The sequence below is a fragment of the Bradysia coprophila genome (assembly GCF_014529535.1).
Source record: "Bradysia coprophila strain Holo2 chromosome X unlocalized genomic scaffold, BU_Bcop_v1 contig_173, whole genome shotgun sequence".
Classification (NCBI taxonomy): Eukaryota; Metazoa; Arthropoda; class Insecta; order Diptera; family Sciaridae; genus Bradysia; species Bradysia coprophila.
The window spans coordinates 3,138,137-3,165,443 of record NW_023503302.1 but is presented as its reverse complement, the minus strand read 5'-3'; the positions used below and the strand labels follow the sequence as shown (position 1 = coordinate 3,165,443).

General features: G+C 34.0%; 1 protein-coding gene, 1 long non-coding RNA gene and 1 other non-coding gene across 3 annotated transcripts; 2 read left to right on the top strand and 1 right to left on the bottom strand.

Moving 5' to 3' along the window:
* Positions 1 to 3,483: 3,483 nt before the first annotated feature.
* LOC119068197 lies at positions 3,484 to 27,307 on the bottom strand. Its single transcript, XM_037171697.1, has 4 exons — positions 26,590 to 27,307; positions 13,337 to 13,459; positions 6,377 to 6,499; positions 3,484 to 5,769 (listed from the first exon to the last, which is right to left on the bottom strand). The coding sequence occupies exons 1-4, from the start codon at positions 26,825 to 26,827 to the stop codon at positions 5,669 to 5,671; spliced, it is 585 nt and encodes a 194-aa protein (XP_037027592.1). The 5' UTR covers positions 26,828 to 27,307; the 3' UTR covers positions 3,484 to 5,668.
* LOC119068211 lies at positions 19,666 to 19,824 on the top strand. The gene is made up of 2 exons (XR_005086110.1): positions 19,666 to 19,720; positions 19,782 to 19,824. It is a non-coding gene; the product is annotated as an uncharacterized LOC119068211 (long non-coding RNA).
* Trnaq-uug lies at positions 22,553 to 22,624 on the top strand. Its single transcript has one exon. It is a non-coding gene; the product is annotated as a tRNA-Gln (tRNA).

Genomic DNA, 27,307 nt, shown 5'->3' with positions numbered 1-27,307 from the left:
TGCAACCGGAAATCTAAACATATTCAATTATTCCACACATTTTTCACATATGAGAAAATTCATCTGGGGATATGAAAAGCAATTCGAAATGAATATGTGTTTTGGATGTACAATATTTTAAAATTTATTTGCACACAATATGTGCATACGGATACACACTCACACCCAGACACACCTATACCTTGTATCCTACAATTTTTTTATTTTTTTATTTTTTTCCCCAATTTTCTATAGATCATATGAATATACTTATCTTTTTATGTTAGAGGAGAAGACGAAAAAAAACTGTCGATAAAATAAAGGTTTCTGCAGTTATTCTACCCTAACGTATATTTTAAAGCCCCAAATCGAATGATTAAGTACAGATAAAAGTTTTCAAATTGGGTTAATCGTCTATAATTTCGCCCCAATGTCAAAAACAATAATTTTGTTGTTGTTACGTGTGCGCTTCGACATGTAGATTGCATAGAAAATTGAATGGATAATAAAGAGTATGCAAAAATATTTTTCTTCCTATTTTTTTAAAAGCCCGATGGTATATGTTAATTTAGAGCGAGGATGCAAAGAATGTTTTCTTCCCGATATCCAAATTCGATTTACCGGTGACCGAAAATGTTTTCCTAAAAAAATTCCTGGTATCCTATACAGTTAGACATAGTGAAATTTTAGTATAAATTGACTTTAGCTGTTTATCAAAACTGATTACGGCTTTAACATTACCAGGCGCGTGCGTGCTGCTTCAAGCAGCTTCAACCCTATAAACAGTTTTGATTGTGTGTGTGGATCAGCTGAAAAACAGCTGGAGAGGGATTACGACATCAGTTCTCGTTTCTCTATTCAATCAAAACTCTACCGATGGAGAACGATTCACTATCTCATTGAAAGATGTCGCTGCAACAAAACCAATGTCATCAGAAACATAATTCATTTTTTGCTCGACGGATTTTAGTCATATAAAATGCACATCACATGATCTCAAGACTCCGGAACAGTAATCAGTTATTCAATCGTTTCATCACATCATGTTTTAAGACTCTCAACGCCAAGCTGTCCTGAGGTCATGTGCTTTACGATGGCATTTTATTTGATTAAAATCCGTCGAGTAAAAAATTAATTATTTTTCTGATGACATTGGTTTTGTTGCAGCGACATCTTTCAATGAGATAGTGAATCGGTAGAGTTTTGATTAAATAGAGAAAAGAGAACTGATGTCGTAATCCCTCTCCTGAAGTTAATTCATAGTGAAAGACCGTACAGTTTTTAACATTCAAAAGTATCGACATATTATACATTTTTTATTTTGCTTACTTCTCTCAATTCTCCATTTACTCGTTATAGAGAAATGAGAGAAGTTGGAGAAATAAGAAATGTATAATATGTCGATACTTTTGAACGTTAAAAACTGTAGTAAAAATTTTCGGAATTTGAGGTTAAAATTAAATATTTTCCTAACCTTTTATTCTTCAGTTATATCGTTCCGCATCCAGTTTCCAAAATATTGACCAAGTAAATGTTTTTTTGGTTTACCGCAACTGAAGCAACTAGTTTCAGTCTTAATCGAAAATTGGAACCCCTGGACTATGGCGAGTTTTTTCCGGATTTTTTTTTTAAATCTCTTTAGCGCCTTTTATAGCAGACAATAGGTTCTGACGATTGTTTGAACATAGTTCGCTTTGATTATTCTGACAATTTCTTTTGAATAGGTTTCTTCCATCGTACGGTAAAAACGAATTTTGACAGGCCGAAAACAACCGACCGTCATCCATAGAAGCAAACATAACCGCAACTTAAACAAATTTGTTCGTTAAAACTTCAAAGTGAGGTTGTGTTGGCTTCTCTGTGGATACATTTTGAACGGCCTTGGAAGAGACCTATGAAATAAAAAGAATGCACGATAGACAACTTGCATGGTCTTCTGGAAATATTTTATTATTGTTATTCGGGTTTCAAAACCATTAAATACACAATCTTACACATCTCTTGAGTGAATTAGTATTTTAAATCAACAATTTAAATTTTGTTAATTCGTCTACGTCATCATTCTCATTTGCGAGTAGTTGTTTACATTCGAATAAGTATTTGTTAATATTTTTTTTAATGTTGGTACGTAAATAGACGAACAACTAATGACGTAAGCGCAGCTTTATGAGTGTGTTAGTGTATGTATTACATATGAACGACCGCACTAGTCTGACGTCATACTTTCCTCTGAAATTAATGTTCTTCATTAATTTAAAAAAAATATAAAGAATATTTTGATAAGGTGTAGTGGTAAATTATGTGATTTCACGATTAAGCAACATGTAAGAAAACAAGTCAGGGTGCAGATTGTCGTATTTTTGTAACTTTACGAATTCGTAACTTGACAGTTCTTATTTGGAGTTACGCATGGGAATCGAAGCCCAGTTCTATGATATGTTTGTAACAATAATTGATTGCGAAAATCAGTCAGTCAAGAAACCTGACCCACCCAAAACGTAGGGCCTAGTTATTTATATGGCGATGGGCGAGCGAGAAGGCGAAAGGAAAATTTAACAAGAAACCTTTACTAATACTTGCTTTGACTTAACTTAAAACTTAAGACTATAACTGACAGACTTAATAGTTATATAAGTGTATTTTAGGAAATAACTTGTTGACAAAATACCAGGCTATTTGCAGGACAACTTTCATATGTCTAGACACTCCAGTTTGTTGATCATTCCTCCGTCACACCTCGAGCCAATACAACAAGTCGTTCTTCGTAAATATGGTGCTGGCGTTCAACAAGTTACTTAGTACTATCAAGCAGAGCAGTTCAATAGCATCCTTCAAGCGACGTTGCTTTGAACGACTAGTGGTACATTCATAGAGACATAAAGGCGGATCGTCTAGTGGCATTGACCATACCGTTAGTGCATTATGTTTCTAGCACTGACTGTTTGAGCATGCAGGCATTCGTTTTGTTGAGGAATTCATATGTTGTCTTTTAGTCGTTCTTGCGTAATCTTTTTCGTCTGATTAATTTATCTCTCTTACTTTTACTTTATTCTTTTATTTTTATTTTTCGATGATTGAGGCTCTTATCTTGTCTTGTTTAATTTATTTTTTTCTTTGTATTTTTTGTATAAGTTTCTGATTTTGAATTATCTGTGAGCATTTGCATAAGGAGTGATCCTTTTTGTTCTGAGTTAATTAACCAAATTGAATTGAATTGAATAGAAATAAATCTTTAAAAATTCTTCTTCATAATTTTTAAGAGCTTTATTGAATTTTTCGTCGTAGAATGTATTTCCTGAGAAATTCTATCCGAGATCATAGTATTGACCAGACAGAACTGTCGATGACTGATTGAAACATCTTGAAGATTTTATGCTAGTTGGTCGGGTCTTTAATTTAAAACGAACTCAATTTAATATACACAACTTTTACAGCGCTAACAAAATCGATAAAATATTGGTTTTACAAATGATTCGTCTTAACAGCAAAATATTGACAAAAATAACATCAAAATTAAAAACCAACAATGCGAATAAAATTGATTTTCATGCAAAGATTTATTACTAACCAGAGATCTCGTTGTGTAATAGCATTTCATCCAAATGAGATCCAAATGTCGCATGAAGGTATATTTTTTCGCCATAACAAGGCATCGTGTGCGATAAAATATGATCATATACGACATGTGGTTGTTATAACATTTTTTTAAATTTCGAAACTATATTTAGGTAAAAAGGGTAAAAAGTAAAAGCAAAGCAAAAATTACGATTGCATCTCGTTTGTGGACACACATCTTTTTATCAACTTTTCTACACAATTAAGTAAATACTAACAAACGATTGAATTAAGCATTGAGAGTTTGAAACCCAAATAACTTTCGACATAATCTTAACGATCTTAACTTTGCATTTTCATATTTTCATTTATGCTTGTAAGGGTAGATATAGTGTGGGGGAAATATCATTCAGAAGGCCAAGAAGATTAGTTTCCAAGGCACACGACCCAACATTTTTATGCATTTTTTGTTTTTTTTTTTTTTTATGAAAGGAAGATATGTTTTAAGTCTCGACCTTTCGTGCTGCCACGAATCTGTTTCGGACCTGGCCACTATATCTACCTTGGTAATATCTAGCTAGCATTGAATAGCAATGTTTTCACAATGCATTGTGTTGTTCAGATCGACAATTATGCAGCGTTTTCCATTGTTTAACGTATTCTACAAATCGGATTTACAGTGGAAAGCGCAGCACAATTGTCGTCCCCAGCAACTCAAGATTGATCGTCTGTTTTCGCCATTTGTATTGCTTCTCAGCAAATACAAAATAAAAAATAATAATAAGCAAACTCGTACGACTGTTGTTGCAGTGTGAATAGACATTGAAAAATGTGGTAAATTTATATTATGTAACACGGGCGGTAATTTTATCAATACTGACGAAGTCGGCAGCAAATAAATATAAATTTGATGAACATGATGAAACTCGAGATATAACATGCGTTTTTAGTTGCCGATTTGGTCACCTTCGGGTCTCGTATTTCTTGTGACCCGCTGAGGGATTTGCTTACTTTTTAGTGTTTGTGTACTTTGGGTAACATATCGTGTCTATAATTGATTTTTTTAACGAAATAATTCGCGGCGAAAGGTGATAGTTTTGTTTGAAACCAGGGTATCATCCGTATTGACTCTACCTCCTGAAGTCTTCAGTTTTGTTCGTATTGTAATGTTGATTTAAATGTTGTGCAGCAATATTTTTGACTAATAGATAATTCACATATATACTTAGGGAGGTAACATGCTATTCCCTAGAGGAAACCCTTTTCCTCGCTCGTAAAGTAAAATAGCATCCCGCACACGGGAAATTATTTGATATCTCGTATCACGTGAGTAAAAGTATCCGAAACTGCAGCCCGAGTACTATTATCCCTGGTACTATTATCTGGCTCTCGAATAGAGTCGAGAATGTTAAAAAAGAGAAAATTGAAGAAAACCAATTTGTTGTTCATCTAAGTGTCAGCTGTTGAAATGTACATCGTTTTATTTTGACAAGTTGTCCCGAATTCTTTACAGGACTGTAAACGTTGGGGACGTCACGCGTGTCGCCATTTTATTAGATATTCGAAAACTCACTTTTTCCTGGCAAAGGAATTCGCCAAAATTGAATTTTTATGGCGTGGTGAATATTTAGTATGGAAAAGGTCCCGTTTATCGTATAACATGTGACCTATCCAAGTGTACAGCTTTAGTTTTTCGTTTGTCTTTTTTCACAGCTCTGCTTCTAGCATGAACGTAAGGAATATTCGGAGGCTTATGCAATCAAAAAAGACCTTGCATTTTCTCGTAAAGGTAGGAGTCATGATTTGTTTGTGTGCATAAAAACACACAACACGCAATCGTACACGCATGAAAATTTAGAGGCTTTTTGACGTTGTAGATAAGAGTGTTCATGCTAAGTAGTGCCATGCTTTTTCGCAACAAGAATTCTCTCCAAACATCTGAAATTCGGGCAATCAAAATCTTTTTGTTTATTAAATTTAAACAAACCAAAAAAAAAATCCATCACACTCCTCTCACATCCCACCCACAACCTCAGTACGTACGAGTCGGAACAAAACAAATAACTAAACTTATAGAAAATTGTTTTTGTAAATTTTATTGAAATTTTTCTTTCTCTTTTTATCCTCTTCAAATTCACAAAGCACCACAACAATAAATGGATGCAACAACAGCAACCACAATACAAATGACATTTTCCATTTCCAGATAAATCCTTGAACCAACCGAGCTGTCATCTGCAACACAAAAAAATACGAAGAAAATAAAATAAAAAAAACGAAAAAAAACGGAAAATAAAAAAAATCGACTCGGTTAGAAAAATTACCTTACATGCTACCCCGAGAACCATGTATAAAGATGTCGTATGGGATTTTCCCAAGTAAAATTTAAATAATTCATATATCATGTCATCAAAAATGATTTCAATGTGTATCACATTGTTACGGGGGAAAGAGTAAAATGAGTAAGGTTTTCTTATGGAGATAAATATGTTGCCACATACACTCAATGATAAAGGATGTCTTCGGATGAAGAATTCAGATAGTGGTTATGCATATTAAAGGGTTTATATATGAGGTGTGTTTCGTTTTGTTACAGTTTTGGAACATCTCCACTTACTATCATTTTGTGTGTACCTTACGTACGGTATGGTATGGTATGGTATGGTATGTGTCTCCAAGGCTGATTGAGCTTCTGCTCGGCAAACAAGATTCATTTGTTTACGTTTAACCACGTCGTAAATGGATATTATTTGGGGTAGGTTGTTGTTGTTGTGAAGGGTTGTTTTGCTTACACTTAACTATGAAATGATTATTAATGAAAATAATCGTTGTGATGAATTACCTTCGCATGCCCACTTATCATCTGATACAATTGGATACTCTGTTTTGCACGTACAAATCGTTTGTCCTTTGCAATATGCCTTCGTGATGCAGTGACTATCGTACATACATCTTTTCCCAATGGCTGTAAAATAAAATATATTTTCAAAATGTTGGAAACGTTTCCACCCAGGAACTTAATACTAAACGAGACATTTGCATGGGGGTAAATGTTGGAACAATTTTCGGGAATTTAGTGTTGAGGGTCAATACCTAATCTTTTCGCTCCTACACCAGTCGTGCCACATCATAAAGTTTCGTTCTTTCTTCTTCAAATTTTCGGTGAATGATTCTACCACACTAAGCGCAGATTGTAGGAATATTGAGGCTCTTTTGATCGAATGTTATGACATGGTGTTGGGGTGGGTAACTGCCATTCGGAACGTCTTGCCATAATAGTGAAAGTTTATGGATACGTCCTACGGACAACATCTTGGCTATTCATTATTAGATACCCTAATGTGGAGATCACAGTATTGCACCGGTTAAAGTTTGTTTAAAAGTAAGAGTCGAAAGAAATTCCTATTATGGTGAGAGCAGAACTGCATTTATATGTCGCTCTGATTTCATTTCGAAATAAGCAAGATGTTTATCATATGGCAGGTCTTTTTGCGTACGTGCACCTTTTTAGTTTATTGCAAAGTTACCTGATATTACATTTAGACATGTACACATGCTGTTTGGTTATACATACGTATAAAAACGATCTACATCCATGTAATATGCCTTCACATAACATAAGGTTCCTCTAGTCTGCAGTCGCATAATTCAGTGAATGGCTTTTGTACGTTTTTCCTCCGTCCTATTCAACTTTATACAGACGCTGTGTTTTCGAACATACACTCAACGAAAAAAAAGGGAAAAAATATTTCAAGACGATTTTGAATTTGCAAACGCTCTGCTGGTATATAAGCGTAAAAGTATTACTTTGTTCATCTTTTCCAACCGTTTCAACCTGAAGTTCACAAGTTCATCTTGAATTTATACTTTGTATTCTTGTCAAAGAAAAATTGAATTTTTATTTATGTCGATGTTTACGTCTTCTGTGTGTGGTGGTAAATACACAGATTGACAATTTATGGCGTGTTTTCGGTTTCCAGTATTTTTTTTGTGGTGTGGTGTGGCTCCCGCAATTGATCGACCGTTGAATAAATCAGTTTCCATTCGATATTTCTTAACATGTCTTTTTAACGGTTATTGGTTTTTCATTCAATTTATTTGCCAACACCTAACCTGACCTTAATTTCACAAGTTGAAAATTTACACACAGACTTAAAGTTTTAAACTTTAAACCACAAACAAAGACTTTTACATTTTGATATAAATTCAATAATTTTATGAGGACTATTGCAGGAATTCATGTATGTAAACAATGTGGGCAAATGTCGGTGCAAGTAGTATTCGCCAATGAATTGAATGAATTGTGGAAATAGAAAGAAATTGACGACGAGTCAAGTAAAACATCTCCATATTTTGGTGCATCCTTCCATTGGTAGTGTTGGCGTTCTTTTTTATTGCGTGTAATCGCTTCTATTTCATTTGTGTGTCATTTCCGATGAGGTGACATAACTACACGGTCAATATCGTCAGGTATCGTTTTTTGGACGATAGTATCGTTTTTTAGACGATAGTATCGTCCAAAAAACGATAGTATCGTCCAAAAAACGATAGTATCGTTTTTTAGACGATACTATCGTCTAAAAAACGATATTATCGTCCAAAAAAATTTCATCCAGGACGATAATATCGTCTAAAATTATAAATTTTAAAATATTTTCAGGACGATATTATCGTTTTCTTGACGATAATATCCTACTGGATTAAAATATCCGCTGAACGATATTATCGTTATTTTCTTTTTCTGAACAAATTTATCGTTATTTTGGACGATATTATCGTCCTGGGCGATAATTTTTGGGACGATAATATCGTTCTGGACGATAGTATCATCCAGAACGATAATATCGTTTTTAATTAATTAATTTTTTTAAATTTGAGACGATAATATCGTCCAGGACGATAATATCGTTTTTAATTTATTTAAAATAAAAATTCTAGACGATAATATCGTCCTGGGCGATATTATCGTTCTGGATGGTTGTTGAAGACGATACACAAAATCTTGTAGATAAACACCCTTTTATAGACGGCAAATATATATTAAAAATTGGTTCATTTGGTTCCGTAAATTTAAATTTTATATAAAAAAATTACACAGACTAATTATGAGACGATGCGAGAAAAAAAAAATTAACTCCTAAGTTCCGACACCGTTCCGGCGCCCGGCTCGCATTGCGGCCCTCCGCTTCGCTCCGGGGCAATGGGCCTGATCGCTCGGCGTGTTAAAACGCTTTTTATGTACAATCAAAGTTGGTATTCATTTCGTAAAAAGATGAATTATTTAGGGACGAACTAAACGCCTTTTTTAAACACTGATGTGTAGGTGATTTCCTCTGACAATTGTTTTTCGATATTTTGGAAGAGAATTCGGTTCTTGCTGCACCTCTGAGTAAAATTGAGTCCTGGACAATATTACCACCCAAAACTAAACGATAATATCGCCCATGACGATATTATCGTACAGAAAACGAAAATATCCATTAGATTTTCTAGAACGGTAATATCGTCCAGAGAACGATAATATCGTTTTTTGAACGAAAATATCGACAAGAAAACGATAGTATCGTCCAGACAATATTTTAGAATTTTTCAATTTAGACGATATTATCGTCCTGGATGAAACTTTTTTAGACGATAGTATCGTTTTTTAGACGATAGTATCGTCCAAAAAAACGATAATATCGTTCCTGACGATATTGACGGTGTGGAAATGTCCCGCTACCGTTATTTCCCATAGTACCTACAAAAAGAGATGACACACCTCCAACGATATCATTCATTTTAGAAGATGCACAAGGCTAGCGACACACTTTTCTCTTTGGAGGTTTTTGTTGGGATATCACTCGTTTTGGAAGTTTTAGGTCGAAAATTTGACGAAAATCGAAAATTTGACGAAAATCGAAAATCTGACAGAAATCAAAAATTTGACTAAATTCGAAAATTTGACTAAATTCGAAAATTTGACTATATCGAAAATTTAACGAAAATGGAAAATTTGACGAAATTCGAAAATTTGTCAAAATCAAATGTCCAAAATGTCGGATAAAAACCTCACAAACATACCACAAACATTCACATAAGTCATTCTCCGTGCGAGAAACCCGAGTTTCACCCATTCCAAGGTCTCTATCTACCCTCCTAGTCACATCGTTGCACAATGCACAATTCCAAAATCCTTTCTATGTCTTCTATTGTAATATTCGATTAGTAACGAAATATCATCCGAAAAGATAGAAAAGCTTTCGTTTAAAGCTTTTTAGATTTCCGAAATTATATGTAAGGCAACAATGTCTTGTAATACATATTACGTTACAACACAAAAGTTTTCTTAAATTATTTATCGGCAAATTCATCAAACTTTTTGCGATATTTCAAATCGGAAAATTTTAATATTTACGTCATGTAACATTACAATTCTGCTCTATTTGGAAAGGAGGGTCGCGTAGAATTGAGGAAAAAACGAATTCCTGCGAAAATCATTGAAAATCCTGAGAAATGACGATTAAAATCTTTATTTATAGAATAATATATTTTGCAGGCACAACCAACGGTAACAACACGTAAACGGTTTATTAAATTGTTGGATTGTTGCTGTTATAAACTCGGTTTATTATGTATATATATTGGTATTGCTGTTGAACCGTATCGAAATAAAGACGGGTATGAGAATAAGACGAAGGTAAATTATTAGTCCGCTCTACAATAACACATCCAATGAATTTTATCGCAGACAATCGAAGCTTTTCTTAATTGGTCTCAACGTGATGTTTAGAAATGTTTATTTATCATTTTACGTGACATTTCGAAATCGAGGTCACGGAAATATTTTAAATCTTTTGATTAGCGATGGGCTTTACAGGTTTCTGTACTCGGCACATACTTTTAACTGACTTAACTCACGAAATTAGAAAATCTAATAATTCCATTAGTACAGAGGAGAATATTGGAGTAGATGGAAACGTTTGGTTAAATCGTACAACATCGCTAAAATCGAAAAATTTCGTAGTCCAACCAAACGATAACAGACTCTGGGTTTCCTTCGTACAGACAGGAGGTATCTCACATTTGAGCGTTAATGCTTGGAGATATGGGGCTTTATTGACAACCAGTCTTCCTCCTGGCTATTTGCAGAAGGAAGCGCAACTTTTCCTCCACACAACTCTTACTCCTCACATTTGTAGAGGGAAGCATAAGTCTTTTCCTTGACAGCTTGTAGAAAAGTAGCAAAACTCTTTCTTCGGACATCTTCTAGAATGAAGCATAACATGAAGGTGACATTTTACAGAACGTTTTCCTTAACGTTCTTAGCGATCAATGTCTAATTTTTTAGTGATCAAATTATAATTTTGTAGCGGTCAATTTATTATTTTACTAGCGGTAGCATGCACAGTGTACATGCTATCACTTCTAATTTTCTGTCATGTAGATAGATTCTTATTTCTCTGTGGTTTTTTTCCTATCGCATTTCCTAAATTTGTGCCCATCTAAAAAATTGACGGGTGCGAAATGGCTGAAAGGAATCGAGCTTCCATGGCACAGCCAGACGGTTCACATGGTTTATAATTTCTCATAATTTTTAAATTTAAAAAATCTTTGAATATGAAAACCACTGCAAAGGACCAGCCTTTCTTTAAGCTGAGATTTTTTTCAGTAGTCGAAACGATACTAATATTTGAATTTTATTCGTTCAATGCAATCTAACATTTTATTTGCATATAATTATCCATCTCGAATTCAATTCCTAATTCGATTTAACCAAACACAAAAGATACCAAATTTATACGTGCCTCTAATGCCTAAATGAAATACATATCGATGGTATATACGATGTACGATACGTGTTACGTACGTATAGCATTATATGCACGTCACAGTGGTACAGTATATATTTTTTCATCCGTGTGGCGTGAATAACCTCATTTTCTCCACTCAAATGCGGTGAGAAGACGGCGTTGAATGGTACAGTGATACAAACGAGCGAATGAAAAACGGGTGTTGTTAGGACCAGACGTTTGAAACTAAACTTCTAATAGCACTGCTGACCAGAGAGTAAAACGTTCCATTTGTAGATTTACTCGTTTATTGTTCTCAAATCAACTGATAGCTTTAAAATTTTAAAACATTGAAAAAACAGAAAGAAATTACAATAATTTCCCTAGATGTAAACGTGGATCCCAATAACAAACTTACGAATAGTATTTCGCGTACACCTGTCGTAAACTATATTATCGTCGTGCAATCTCTTCGTGTAAATTATCCTATGACCACAACGGGCTTATACAAATAAATTGACCACGCATAAACTAGGCTATTTACACAACACGAACGAATTGAGAATTAATTGTAATTTGTTAGGATGAGACAGAATCTAACAAATTTTAGTCCATATGATTCTGTTTTTCGGTAAGGTGAACGTAATTTGTAAATGACTTTTGCTAAAAATTCACATATGGCAACGATAAAAGGGATCGTTCAAAGAATCTTTCGTAAAAACAATGTTGCTCGATTGATTCGCATTCGTAACAGGTGTAATGGTAATGTTGACGCTGATAAGATGAGAGTTCAGGTGAGAAAAATTTTAAATTTTTCCCATGGGGTGAACCAGAGTTCTTTTTTCTTTACAATTGTCACCAATTGTCTCGGGTGACTTGTTGCACTCGCTACGCTCTGACCACAAACAAAACCACCGAAAAGAAATTTCCAACTTTTTTCCCGAGGTCAACAACGTTTTTCACAACAAAGGCTCGCGAAATTTCAGCTGAGGTGAGAAAATGATTCTATTCTCGCCTGCGCTGTAAAAATTTATGTTTCTATTGAAACGGCTGGACTTCCTTGATACTTTGCGAGAAGATTGTACAAGAAATTCTAGCTCTAATTAGTTTGCAAAGAATTTTATTTTGCACAAACAACCTGTTTGCATCAGCACCAAAACAAAAAGAATAAAATTGCTCGAGACATTAGAATAAAGGACGTTGAACTGGTATTGGTAAATTATGCGGTGTTGACAACAACATGAATAATTACATTCCAACAACAACAAAAAAACGGTTATTCACACCACGTTCGGATGAAAAATTATGTGTTCACCTCGAGGAGAAAATTCCAACTCGCGCGAATTGCCGCCCCTTCTACTTCCTGTTTTCTCTCCTTGGTAAACAAATAACCATTATATATCCTTTTGAATGTAAGCAATTCTCTCCTATTCAATCATCTTGAAAATGTGCCCCAGTGTGTAAATCACCATCAACATTCAACAACGAAAATCAAGAATCGTAAATAATGCTCGTTACATGAGTAATACACTAGAATGATTGTGATGTGTGTATCAAACACTGGTGTTGAGTGTTTCCAATTTTACCATACATTTCCGGCTTTTTTGATTTGTTTTTCCTCCTTTTTTCACATTATAGTTATGTTCATTCCTCAAGGCTCCCTTGTAGGAAGGCATCGGCATACCCACATGCTCTTTACACTTTTGTGTCATAAGATTTTTGTTTTCTTTGAATTTTCTCCCTGTAAATATTTTTTTTTTATTTTCTCTTTTGTATTTTGGTCGTCAGATTTCATGTTGTTTCTGTAAAGTCGGTATTTTTATATAATAGAAAACTTGTTTGATGATGTGAACGCCGGGGGTTATTTACATATTTTCACAGATCTAAAGCGAGAATCTATCAAAGATATTTGTGCTTTACATTCGCAACGAACACATAAACTGTTTTGCCTCGAAACCTCGAAAAATAAATGTGTTGTGCAATGTGTTATCGGTTAAAGCTTGGCGTATTTATATACAAAATGTATTTACCTGCAATGCAAGTTGTATTGCTGGCATCCGGTCGATAATACGAAGCACACTGGCATCTTCCGTCTCGGCACACGTAAGCATCTATACGGCAGTCTTCTGTTGTTTGACAAGAACCTCGTAATTCTGAAATTGAAATTACTTTTTTTATTGCAAATAAATTTTTGATTGGGATAAGGTAGTTGGTTGACAGGTAAGCAGGAATTATTTTCGAACATATGACTGGAGGATGCACTTTTCTCAGCGGAATACTTGTGAGTTATGCAACGTTTTAAATTTAATTGATTCAATGGCAATATATGACGGTTTTTTCGGTGGTGTTTCTCACATTTAAGGCGAGAAAACGAGACGACGAAAATAACGAGAAAAGTGAATGGAAACCACAGACGTTGCTGCACTAACAATGAAATTTCATTATTGTACTAGTGCGTTATTCAACACACTCAAACCAATCTTATAGACCTCAAAAGACACAACCGAGATTCGAACTCTCTCGATCTAATAAATCCATCATTGTACATTGCGTCAGAAAACCTATTTGAAAATCCATTGTTGAAGGAAGAAGTTATTTTTTTGGCCGTAAATACATCGCTGTGAAAAGTACCGAAAATTGAACTTTTCGACAGTGTTTGCCGTGACGAAAAACGTTGAATTATGATCCTAAGGCACAGAAATAGAATGTAAATGTAAATTGTCTCCTGATTGTTGTACTTTGGCTTCACAGTCAGTAGTTCGAATTCGACTTTGTTCCAGATTTCTAATTTAAGTATTGTGTGGTGTTAGAGTGTCGAAATGAATTCGAAATGACGTAATATTATCGTGAAGTAATCTAAAACGTACTAGTGCCGAAAAACATGGTACACACACGGAATTTTGAAAACCGACACATATTCTCGTTTGTGGTCTACTGATTTTTTGTGAATTTTGGATGTATTTTTATATGACCAGCGTTACAATAGTACCACTCTTTTAGTTCCACTTCCATATAGTTCCATATATGCAGCGTGACAATAGTTCCACTTTTTCCCTTTTACGGAAAAAAGTGGAACTGAAAGAGTGTTACTATTGTAACGCTGGTTTTTATATGTAGAAATCAAGAATTCAAGTAAAACCTTGAGTAAAACACAGAAACAGAAAATGTGTCGGTTTGCAAAATTCCGTAGGAATGACCCGTGAAATGAATATGGTTCAATTTAATAACAAAAAACCTTCTTTTTGTGTAAACAGATATTATTTCGGAAGTGGAATTTTTGCGTCTAAACTCAAGCAATCATTGTTGATGCAACTTGAATTGAAACGACTGAAACTTAAAACATTTTTATGATATTTGACGACTAGACGTTAAATATAAATTTTCCCCATTCAACGATTCCGTTACTAACTTGTTTGAACCGAATATTAAATATATACGAAAGTACACAAAAGCATACGTACCGTTTCAATAATTATATAAGACTTACATACAATTTGAGTGAATTTAATTAATTTCCTTCGTCAGATTTTTTAACAAAGTTTTCCGAAACATTTGCACAAACATATCAAACATATGCTGAACCGTACACACAACACTGACATAACTATGACACGAAAAAAATAAGCATTTGGGAAATGTCAGCAACTTTCTACCCAATCAACGGATATCACTTACATTAAGAAATCCAATCAATAGTTTCATAGCAATAATGTTGCTATTACGTCCCTCTCAACCCCCCACCATATGCACTCACGTTTCATATAAACAAAACGATAATTAATTCGAACAAAGCATTCGGTGTGTATAATAAAATCGAAATCCTTGAACTGAACCCCGACATTCGACAAAATGTTAATAGACATTTATATCGACGAAAGTTGACTAAACTTTATTGAAGACATTTTCGCTGGGCTTAAATTTTCTCTGATAAAATATTCATTTGCGATCCCCAGAAAATACCATAAAAACTACTATGCTGTGTAGATGAGAGTTTCAAAATATGTATTACACTGGCACTGATGTAAATGTTTCTTCTTCTTTTTTCTTCCTCCAACTGATAGGTGGTATACTATAAATACATAAATGATAGAAGAGAAAATGCTGGGTGGTTATTTCTTTCTATATTTGGATATGGGTGATACGGAAACTATTTTCGAAATACTGAAAATTCGGCAATTAATTGAATTCACGGTACAACATAATCGATTTTCAGCTTTCCAAATTTACATGATCTAAATAACCAAATTCTCTTAATAGTTAATGAGAAAATTAATTATGTAGATGTACTTTGGAAATGTTGTAGGACTGAACGGAATGGGCGAATGTATATTCTACACTTTAGAGGGAAAATTATTGACTGCAATTCGTAGCCAGCAACACTTTTTATCCTTGAAGCTCTTTCGTTTCGGATTCAGTTCTTTTTTCGAACAACAACTGATGTACTAAGTACAATAAGTGGTTAGAAACGGCTAGTCATCATGTGTTGTCGACAGCGACTACAGAAGTAAGCATGTTGCGAACGACCGTTTGAAATGACCCGCAAAAAGAATCCAGCCAGGTCGCGCAGTGAAATCGAAAAGGTCAACTTAAACGCATCAATTAATTGCCATATGAGATTGTGACAAGTCACCAGTGTTTGTTGACATTTTTGGACGGAAGATGAAGTTTTTTTTTTATAAGAAGGACGAAATACAGTGAGCAAGCTGTAGATTAAAATTAAATTCGAAAATTCCAAGTTCATCTTAAATACTAAAGCTTAATATGTCAAGTAGTTTTAGTGATTAATTAATCATTGCCGTTTGAATCGTGCGCAAATTTAGTCTAAATTCGTGAGGGAAATTTGAAAGTTTGTAAGTTTTTTCTTCATAACGCGAGAGCACATTTTACCTGAAAATTAATTGGTTTGATTTCTAGCGAGGGGTGACTCACTTTCATTTAATCCATTAAATCCATTAAATCCATTTAATCCATTTAATCCAAAAAAAAATTTAGTTTTACCGAAATAATTAGGCTACCCACCTAAAAAATTTGTAAACTAATTACGAAAATTAGATCTGCACGATCTCCAGTGCGTTTAAGTACTCGTGAGGTATAGAAAAAAATTTTTTGGTAAAAATGGTATTAAATTTATTTAATCCATTTAATCCATTTGGAAACTTTACACCAAAAACTTCTAGTAGTATGAGTTGTAGTACGTCGTTCAATCAAAATCAACCATTTCTAAGACTTAAAGTATTTGGTAAAATTAAGTTTTTTTCCTATTTAATCCATTTAATCCAATTTTTATTCCATTTAATCCATTTAATTCATTTAATCCATTTAATCTAGAAGTGAGTCACCCCTCGATTTCTAGTTATTTTCATGGTTTTACCGTGGCGAGTCGTTTGTTGCAAATTTGGATTGAAAACGAAGTGAATTGATACAAGTAAGGATAAAATTTAAATTTGCTCAAATGTTAGGTTAGCCGTTGATGTGCAACGGATCATTTGTATCTGAATTTGTTTTAACGATTGTTTCTGTTTGTATTAAGGTAAATGAATTGAACGAAAGGAATTAAGCAAGAAATATTACGACGGATCATAAAGAAATACTAGCCATAAGTTGCAATAGAATGTTAGAACGAAGTTCTAAAATCTGTTTGTTTTAGAATTTAAAAGCGCCATCATCACACACATTGTGTTACCACATTCACAATCATAGCTTCTATTGGAATAACCAAAATTTGATTAAAAATCGCTGTTTCAAGTTTTCATTTTGGTTCGAGGCTCTGCTATTTAAAGCTAAGTTTTTCTGCGGGTCAACGGTCCGGTCGTAACAAAGCAAGACGTATTGGCTATTGTATGTATGAAGTAAAAGATTTTGTATCAAACGCTATACGAACCTTACAAACAAAGACTCGGAATAGATCGGATTTTACCAGACCTGATCGTGATCATCGAAAACCTGTTTTAACCTGAACTTGACCCGAATTGATGTTATTTTGACCTGACCTGTGTCACATTTAACCTTAAAATGACACGACCTGACCTGTTAAATAGTTAAACAGTTTTTGTTGGTTTTTCGTTGCAGTAGGCTCCTAAAACTGTTTTCATCTAGTACTATCAGGTGGTATTTACATAGTGAAATTAACACATTTGTCAATAATTTTTTGTAAAAAATTATCATACATGTGCATGTCAAACCAGATCAATTCAGGTGCACGTGAAATCGGGTCAGGTCAAAATCGATTAAATCAGGTTTAGGTCACATCAGGTTTCAGATCCTTCAGAGAGATCAGATTGACCTGACCTGTTCCGACCCTTGAAACAACAATACTATCAGATTCCATAAATGTTCGCCGTGTCAAAAACGTACGAAAAACTTTCAACATATTTTCTAAAACCAGTGAACAAACGAAATCCATAATAAAGTGCATTCAATTATCAATAATTTTGTAGAATTATAGGCGTCACAACCAAACTTTAGTATATGTTTCAGCAAACCGATAATGGTTCTTGTTCATTATGCAATTTGAAGCGATTGCAATTAAAATTTTAAACTACCACTCTTATAGCTTGGCTTTACCTGAATTTAATTGTGATATTGCTGGTATTATATATCCACACAACGAACGACGATTGTTGTGTTGCTCGTTTTTTATAAAATAAAATCCGATTTTATATAGCATCCGCTTGTCCGTTTAAATCAGCTTCCGACCGGTACGATACGAAAACTTCAGGATGAAATTATAAACACCTCACGGCTCACAATTGTAATCGGCTCTCATTTTCTATTATTATCGATAAGTGATAATGACGATTCACACTAGTCGAGAACTGAGTGAAATGAACGAGCGAGTATTAAATATAAAATTCGACTATTCTCATGATCGACACAAACGAACGACACAAAACAAAAATCAATACCGCCGCTACCAGGATAATTACAGTACCTAAGGGCTTCCAAATTTTAGGTTTCTATTTTATGAAAATAGAACTTTGGAAGCAAGCACGTCATCTACCAATAGGATCAAAAAACAGTCATTTTATCGCTAGTTATGCAAATAACTATTTTTCCCACTGGTTTTCATTTCGTGTAATGGCAATATGGTGTCAATGTCTAACTGTAACCATTTATACCGTTTCGCGGAATATCGGTATAAATCCGGCTTTACAAAACCATATGCATTTCCTCACTGAAGAAAAATTGAATTTTACAGAACGTAAATTCCATATAAAAGTGACAAAATATAACTTAAAATGGTTATACACGCGATACACGTGTCTTTAGGTGCACTATAGAAGAAAGAAGTACGTTCCTACAATGCAAATTCAATTTATCCGGTTGTAGGTGCAACTTTCTCGAATTTCCCAGCAAACATCCCAAGTAATATTTCAGAATTTATTTATCATTTTCGTTCTTTCTTGACTTTATTTTTCGGTATAAAACAACAGGTACGTATACACCATAAATTGCAATCATTTTGAAGTTGACTTGACAAAGTAGAGTGGGTGCTACATAACTGATTTTTAGACTAACAATATGTAGGTTAGGAAGTAGGTAGACGGAAAATGCAAACGTTGAGGTAATATAAAAAAAAAATTGTAAAAAGCATAGCACAGAAAACTATCTTTCTCTTACAATGAACTTTTCAAGCACACGAAAATAAACTCTTGGTACACGACAAATTTTTGCATCTCTTTATTTTGCAATTTCTTTATCACTGAAATTTGATTATAAAAAGCTCTTGTTGCTTCCTACCATCGTTGTTTTATGCATATACTTATCGATGTTGTCAAACAATTACAGATATTGCATTCAAGTCTGTCTTTGCTGAAAATTTGATCCGTTACTCGTACAATACATAGTTATTACGTTTTGCAAAAAAAAAAAAACGAAAACATTTACAGAACGTCGATTTTACAACCCTTCAGCGTCCTACCTGATCACCCAATTCCATTTAAAACTGTCAACAGCTTCACAACAGTTATATTTTTCTTACTGAATTCTGGCGAGATGATGCATCGCAAAAAATTGTAGGGCATTAACCTGACTATGTGCTCCGGCTGGAGGCGATATAAATATTTTTTTTTAAATTTTACTCCGTCAATCAGGCTCGCCGAGTACAGTATTGCGACTGTTGCCATTGCAACATAAGACCAAATTCGCAACATGCGGCGAAACACGAATAAAAAATAAAAATGTTACTGAGATTCTTAGTTACTAGATCTTGACCTTGATTACTACTTTGCTACACATAGAAATGTGAAATCTCAAAAATTTGCGAAAATGCTTTTACTGCTCGAGAGTATATCGCTAAGCTAGTGTTTTCATTGAGAATCGTTTTAATGTTTTGTTTTGTAATTTAGCATTGGAATGAATTTTGACGAAACACTTATGTGTCAATGGTAGTCCTAAGTTTGTAAACATTCGAGGTAGGATATTGTGCTGTAATATTCAATGAAAAATGTGTCCTTATTGTAACGATGTTTTCAGCCACTGATGATGACATCAAATTGATGTCGAAATTAATTTGGCATTAAATGAAATTGAATTGAGCGACTCCGAGTTTTCTACAAATTAAGACAACTTCGGACTTACTGAAGAAACGACGAGTTCCTGAAACAACGACGATTAGTCATCGTTACTCCAGGAAGTCGTCGCTTCTAACCATTTCGTAAAGGAAATCTTCCTTTTACAAAATATAAAAGAAGTGTAGAAACTGAAAGAAATACACCGTTTACGCTCCGTTTACTCTTTAAACAATAAAAAAGAGGCATGGTTTGGCTCAACGGAGGCAAAACGGCGTAAGTGGAAGTAAGCATTACTGAAAAAAAACAGTGGTTTAATGAAGAAACATCGACTAGTCGTCGTTTCATTAGGACACCACCTTTTCTTCAGTAAGTCATTGATACTCATGTTGTCGAAACTTCAGTGTAATCTAGGTAATTTATGGACATCAAATTCCTTTTTGGGGATATCAAAAACCAATTTCAAGAACATCAGTTTTCATTTTTCTTTACATCAAATTCTTTTTTGCAAACAATTTTCTAGGATATCAAGAGTATTGAGGACATCTGGACATCAATTTTAGAATATGTCAACACATCAACAGTCTCTTTTCATTTTTTTCTTTTTTAGGATATCAAAAACATTTTTTGAGGATAAATCAATTTTTGACGCTATCGTATAACTCCATGCTAATTTTTTATGCGCTACGAAACGATGATTCATTGTGGAAGCTACTGAAAGCCTATGCATTTTCGTATTGAAAACTGCAATGTGGAGTGGAGATATTCTGTTGCGCAAAATTTGCACTAATGCAATAGTTAGGGAAATAGCTGTTTTGTAATTTAATTGCTTCCCTGCTCTTAAAACAATGACTTTAGTTTGCAACATACGACCAAAACAAAAGTCGGTGCGCCTGCCGTCAATCACTCAAGTTGACTGAATTTGAATGGAAATCAAGCCTGAAATACCGGCTCATATATCTAATCCTGACGATATTTAACTTTCATAAAGACAAGTGAATCCTATAATGATCCTATAAACAGTATTAATATGCTCTGAGATCGGACGTAGCATATTTCTTCTGGAAAAACTGCTTTTGAACGCACTTCAAACAAAAGTGATCAGAGTTGACACCTGCCAAAGAGTTTACTATTTTGTATGAAATAGTTTTGTTGAATATTTAAACGAAACCATGTCATCAATAACGAACATAGAGTTCAATGAAAAGAAATGGCAAATTTGCAGTCTTCCAATAAGTGGTATCGACGTCCGAAGTGTCACTGACTTTGCACTTTCATTCTTCTGATTCTCAGTATCAATGACTCGTCAACTCGTCCATTATATTCTGTCATTTTATGACCTAGACAAGATTAATGAGTCTTAATACAATACACCAGAACCGACTTTATACAACCGCTCCATCCACTAAAACCAGTAATTCAGAAAAATTGCCTTCAGAAAAAGGAATATTATTACAGGTCTTCAGAATCTCGTTAGCACTACGCTATGGATGCAATATTTGTATCCCGCATGAACGTCGCGATTATACGATTTTACGTTATCACGTGTGTGTGTGTGTGGTAATAAAGACGCAGCTATCTTTTTAATAAAATGTCATACATGAAGACGGCAGGCATATCAGCAGTTACACTATCGAATCTATTACTTCATTTGATCTAACTATTTTCATGAGATTGATTTCAAATCTTTCACTTCATTTGTTTTGCCATCAATACATTTTGCTTTATGAGACCGCATTAGTCGGCGCTCTTTCGTTAAATCGTTGTCGATGGTTGTCGTCTGTTTTGACATTAATGACATACATTCAATAGATCAATAACTGTTGTAAACAGTTCCGATATGATTAATCCCATACACTACAGATCGTAGCATTATCCACCTGCTATGAAGACTATTTTCCGATGTGTAGCATTCAGAAAAAAGTCTGTCTAGAAAACACATCTTCGTAATTATCCATTCATTGAACATTATTAATCAGGTAAGAAATAGAGTTTTGGTGATTTCATCCACTGTAAACTCTACTGGCTAACTTTAAAACACCCAGAAACACGATTGTTCTATTACACAGTAGTAATGAAAATCTATTTTTAAATGGTCCACTTGCGCAGGAACTCGTTAATTCGATAAGTTTGAACGAAGATTGTTTACAATATACTGATGACGACTATGTACGAAAGGAACGTGTCAAATAAAAAACATTTCACACAACACGTCTTATAGTATGTGGCAATATTTTGTAAAAATTATAGTGAAATCTTATCATCGCAACATAGTTTGCGGTTGTTTTCAATTTCCATTCACAAGAACTTAATCGACATCTTTTCAATTCTAAAGTGCTTCTAAAGTTACTAAACTCTCCTGAATTCACGATTTATTTGCCTGCGTATTCAACCTGCTTTATTAACCTGCCAACGAGAAAAAACAAACTCCTACATCTATGCAAACAATATGCTACTCTGTGGATTTTTACATAATTTCGTTATCGATAGTCACTTTACACTCCTTATCAAAAATTAATACAAAACAAAAACAAAAAACTAATTACTGATTAACAGAATTAACATCTGTTGTCGAAGATGTGTGTTGTTTACGACCGTATTATATTTAGACGCGCACAAACGTTTTCTTTCTTCTTTATGTAAATATCGCACATAAAATATCGTTTTGATGCCGACCTATTCATTTCAACTTTTAACATTTTGTGATTATGAATGTTAAAATTCGAGGAAGTGTGCGGTTCTATGGTGTAATGGTTAGCACTCTGGACTTTGAATCCAGCGATCCGAGTTCAAATCTCGGTAGAACCTTCTTTTTTTTTCACGTAGCTTGGAATTGTCTATAAAACATTCAACATCTCGAGAATAACACAGTGCAGAAAAAGCAATTAAAATTTTGGTTATGTTGAATGGAATATGCTGGGCTAGAGATGTCTGAGGCAAGTTCAAATCTCGGTAGAATGTGGACACATTTAAAAAAAAGAGAAATGCAATTTCCACAGGTTATCTAGGGCTCATTTATTTTGTCCTCTTTGTCGAATCGACAAAGTTGAGTTTAAAAGTTCCTTCACGATAGAGCTGTGCGAGTCGCCCGACGACTGAAATGTATCTAATTTGGTAAGGTTGGGACTTTTCTTCTTAAGTCCAGGCCGAAGTCGGTTACTGTCAGACTTTAAAATAAAATTGTGTGTACAAACGATAATTATATCACGAGTTTACTATTGGTTAGAGCTGGTTTGGAACTTTAAGAAGGTTCCATAGAAAATAAGAGGCCAAATGACAATTAATAAAATCTGTTCCTATGCCTGTTCTTCAAGTGCGTTGGTTAGAGTCAATTGAAATTGTTTTAATATAAAAATTAATGATTTTCTAAACACTCAGACAGTGTTTCATGACTTTTTATTCCAAACACAGCGAAACTTGAGCATTCGCCAAACTCTATACGTTACAAAAAAATCTTTTTCTGTTTGTATTTACGAAAGGGAAATCGAATTTCAGCCTAATACTGTTTCAGTATTAAAAGATTTCGAAAATTAGATTCGGACCGGGCCTGTAGGATTTCGAAAAAACCTTGGCCCGGATAGCTTTATCAATTGATTAATTTTGCTGCCCATAAATGTATAGACAAACCCAATTTTTCTGTTGGAATTTATATTTTGATCAACAAGTGTACTGTTGCAATTACACATAACCCAAACTAATTTGTAGTTTTTCTAATGCAATGCAAGGATTGCCATTGATGACTCTGTTGCACATTGAGAGAAAGCTAGTTAAAAAAAAGTTTTCTAAAAAATTGTCACCACAAACGTAACACATATTATATACCAGTCACCATGCGAGTATGTCCCTTTGAAGTCAGTGATCCAGCGGCAAGAAGACTCAAACAATTTTCATTTTTATTAGTTCGAAACTTTGTTTAATTTCATTTGAAACGGAATATTGGTGACATTTACAACTATAAACCTACATCAACTTAGAAATTTTAGATGAATAAACTTTCTACAAGCACAGATCAATTATACAGCAGAATCGACGCTAATTTAAATCAAGTACGGTTCAATTGTTAGCACAATGAGTGCTGTCGGCAATTAGTAGCCGAATTGCAGTTAACGCTTATGCTATCTCAGTAAACCATAAGCAAGAACAAGAAAAGTATACATAGAGAGAAAAGTGAAATTCGACATATTTTCTAATTTAAGAGTTGTTGTGATTTGTAATTGAGTACTCAAAAAAATCTAGGTTTTCATTTTCTGAATTTTGCTCAGGCACGCGCTCGCAGCAGGAATGAAATAATACAATAAAAATTCTAGATTTTCATTTGTTAAATAAATTTTGTATTGCCCAACTGTGTTGTCTGAGAAAAGTATATTAAAATTTATCTAGTTTCAACATTGCAATTCAACAAATCATTACATCTGATATTTCTTTGGTTTCAAGTATCGTTAACAAAGGATTTTCGCCCTCGGTTGTTGTTGTTTTTGTCGACAAAAGATAAGCCGAAAATAAGAGTGTCTAATGATCATAGAAAGAACAAAAGCACTAGTATATTAGTAGTCGTTGATTTTTCATACAAGAATTTCGAGTCGCGGTGGTAGAATATAAGACTATCACTTCATAAGATAGCAAATTCTTATGTTCAGCAAAGTTGTAGAGAATTAAAGGCAAAAGAATTCTTCCAAAATTCGTTAACGTTAACGAAAGCTTCCGAAAATAAATTAGGAGTGGCACAAAGAGCAATGGAACGAAGTATGCTTGGAATTACGCTCAGAGATAGAATGACAAATTAATGGATCCGACAGTAAACAAAAGTCGTTGAAGTTATGGAAAGAATAGCATCTTAGAATAGCTGGGCGGGACATATTGCAAGAAGGACGAACGAACTTTTAGTGGCTGTTGAAAGGTGATAAAAACCAAAAATTGTATTTTTCTTACAAAAATTTCTCCAGTTACACGAGCCGTACAGGGTCGTGTGGGGTGTCATTTGAAAGGTAATCACATGTACTATTGAGCCGAATACGGAAATATGTGCACTGTGCAGTTAAAGTTTTCAACCGAAGATTTACTCTGTTCTTACAGAAATTTCTCGAGGTACACAAATCGTGCATGGTCGTGTGGGGCATCATTTGAAAGGTAATTTTATGTACTTTTGGGCCAATTATGGTCTTGTGTGGTTTGGATACATCTACGATGAAATAGAATTTGAAATGTTTAAGTGCCCATGTTTCATCGAATTTACATCTAAACCTCATAAGACCCGAAACTACATAAAATTACCTTTCAAATGGTACCCCACACGACCATGCACGTTTTGTGTATCTTGAGAAATTTCTGTAGGAACAGTGTAAGTCTTCGGTTGAAAACTTTAACTGCACATATTTCAGTGTGGATGAATTTTAAAACCAATAAGTCTCTATTTGGCTCAATAGTACATGTGATTACCTTTCAAATGACACCCCACACGACCCTATACGGCTCGTGTAACTGGAGAAATTTTTGTAAGAAAAATGCAAGTTTTCGGTTTTTGATCACCGCTTTGAGGGATCGAAGGCGAAGGAGGTTTTTTTTAAGTTTTTAAATCTCTTCGCCAACATAAATTCATACCCTAAAATTCAGACTTTTTATTAAGTAATGTACTACTGAGCCCTACTATAATTTAAAAAAAAAAACCTTCGGTATTATGCCTAATCACTTCAAACGTATCATGCCCATCTTTTCTGAATCTATCAGATCAACATTTACTATATAGCAGTTGTTTGTGCGACATACTTTGGCAGAACATTTGTTCGAAAATTCAAAACTTTGAATGAATATTTAAAAAAAAATGGAATCTTAAATCATTTAGGTATATATATATGTACGTTTAGTCATTATATCAAATCTAAATTTAAACTTGAATCGAACATACAATATCTGAGAAAGAGTTTAATTCATTGAACTTTTTCGTTTTCTTTTTTTTTCGAACATTTTATCGGCATTCGGCAACGGAAAATTTCGCTTTTGTTTTTTCAATGAATGCATTGGAGTTGATACACATTTAATAAAAATTTGGAAAAAGTTTAACCTACTTATCGTCTTTACATTTTACAAAAAAAAATTGTTCCCGAAACAATTCCCGTAATTTTTTTTTTAATTAATTCCATTATCTAAGTTTCCATTGCGAATGGCGAAAAAAGAACGGTGTGCTATTGGATCTTCCAATGTGTGTAATTTGTATAATCAATGGAAGTTTGCAAATGTGCATAATCAAGGATTAAAAAAACGATTTTTTTACCCCGTTGAATCAAAAGTTAAAATTGGTAAATTCAATCTGTTCAATATGTACGGTTAACCAGGTGGCAAAGCATGTGTGCTGCACTGACGATGATTCACACTAAATTATCCATTCTGCATTTGGAAAAACTCTGATTTAAAAAAAAAAACTCTAAAATGCTTCCAGCTCGGACTTTTTTTTTTTAATTTTAATGAAATTCCATTAAATAGATAAAGAGGATTCCAGTTACTTTACATCATTGATAGATAAATTATCGAAACTATGTGTGTGTGCTGGAAGTACAAAAGCACACATAGCGATGGGCCGACATCCGACAATATACTCGTACATCTTTTCTATAGCTTTAAAGTTATATCGAAAACTTCACAGTAAAAAAAACACCTTTTTCACTTCCAAATTACAAATAAAAAAAACACATTTAATTTATATGTACCGTTTGTATCATGGATATGGGATAGACGTAGACACACAGATCTATATGTATATATGTGCCTTCGGTACGAACCTTTTAAATGCTGATAATCCTCGAATTTTTTTTCTCCTTGCTGCTGCTGATTATTCTTTTGCATCGGTTGTTGTTGTTCGTTCTGTTGTTCCTCGTCTGGCTGTTGTTTTATCTGGTCCATCGGATGATGTGTAGCGATACGATTTATCGCTTTCTTTTCATTGTTTAGTTTAATTGAAATTGTTTCCATAGGTATCGTTGCTAACAAAACCACCAAACTGCTTACAATTAATTGCATTTTGATGAACCAACAATTTTAATTAATTTTTTCTTTTGTTATGCTCTCGCAAAATGTGAAGAGTTAGATAAATCCTTCTATTAATACCGTTAACGTTTTTTGGAGCGTTTTCAGCGCTTGAAATTATAGTGTGTTCTCTCAATGTGTGTACCGGTGGATAATAGCATAGATATGCGGAGTCTCGTATCGCTTATATTCGTATATATATGTATCGCGTATTATGTTTTGTTGTAAATGAATGGCTGGTACTGTGTTCAATTAATTTCCATATGAATTTAGATTTGGATGCTGATAATTTACGGTTTTTGTATGTTTGAATTTACACTATTCACTATTCACTTCCAAATGTGTGTAAACGAAAACGACACTCCACTTCAACGGAAAAGCAAAATTTTATAAGCTCCGGGAAATATATATAAATATTGTGTTGCCGTATGATGATCGGTGCTTGCTACAATACGTACACACACAGCACCCTTC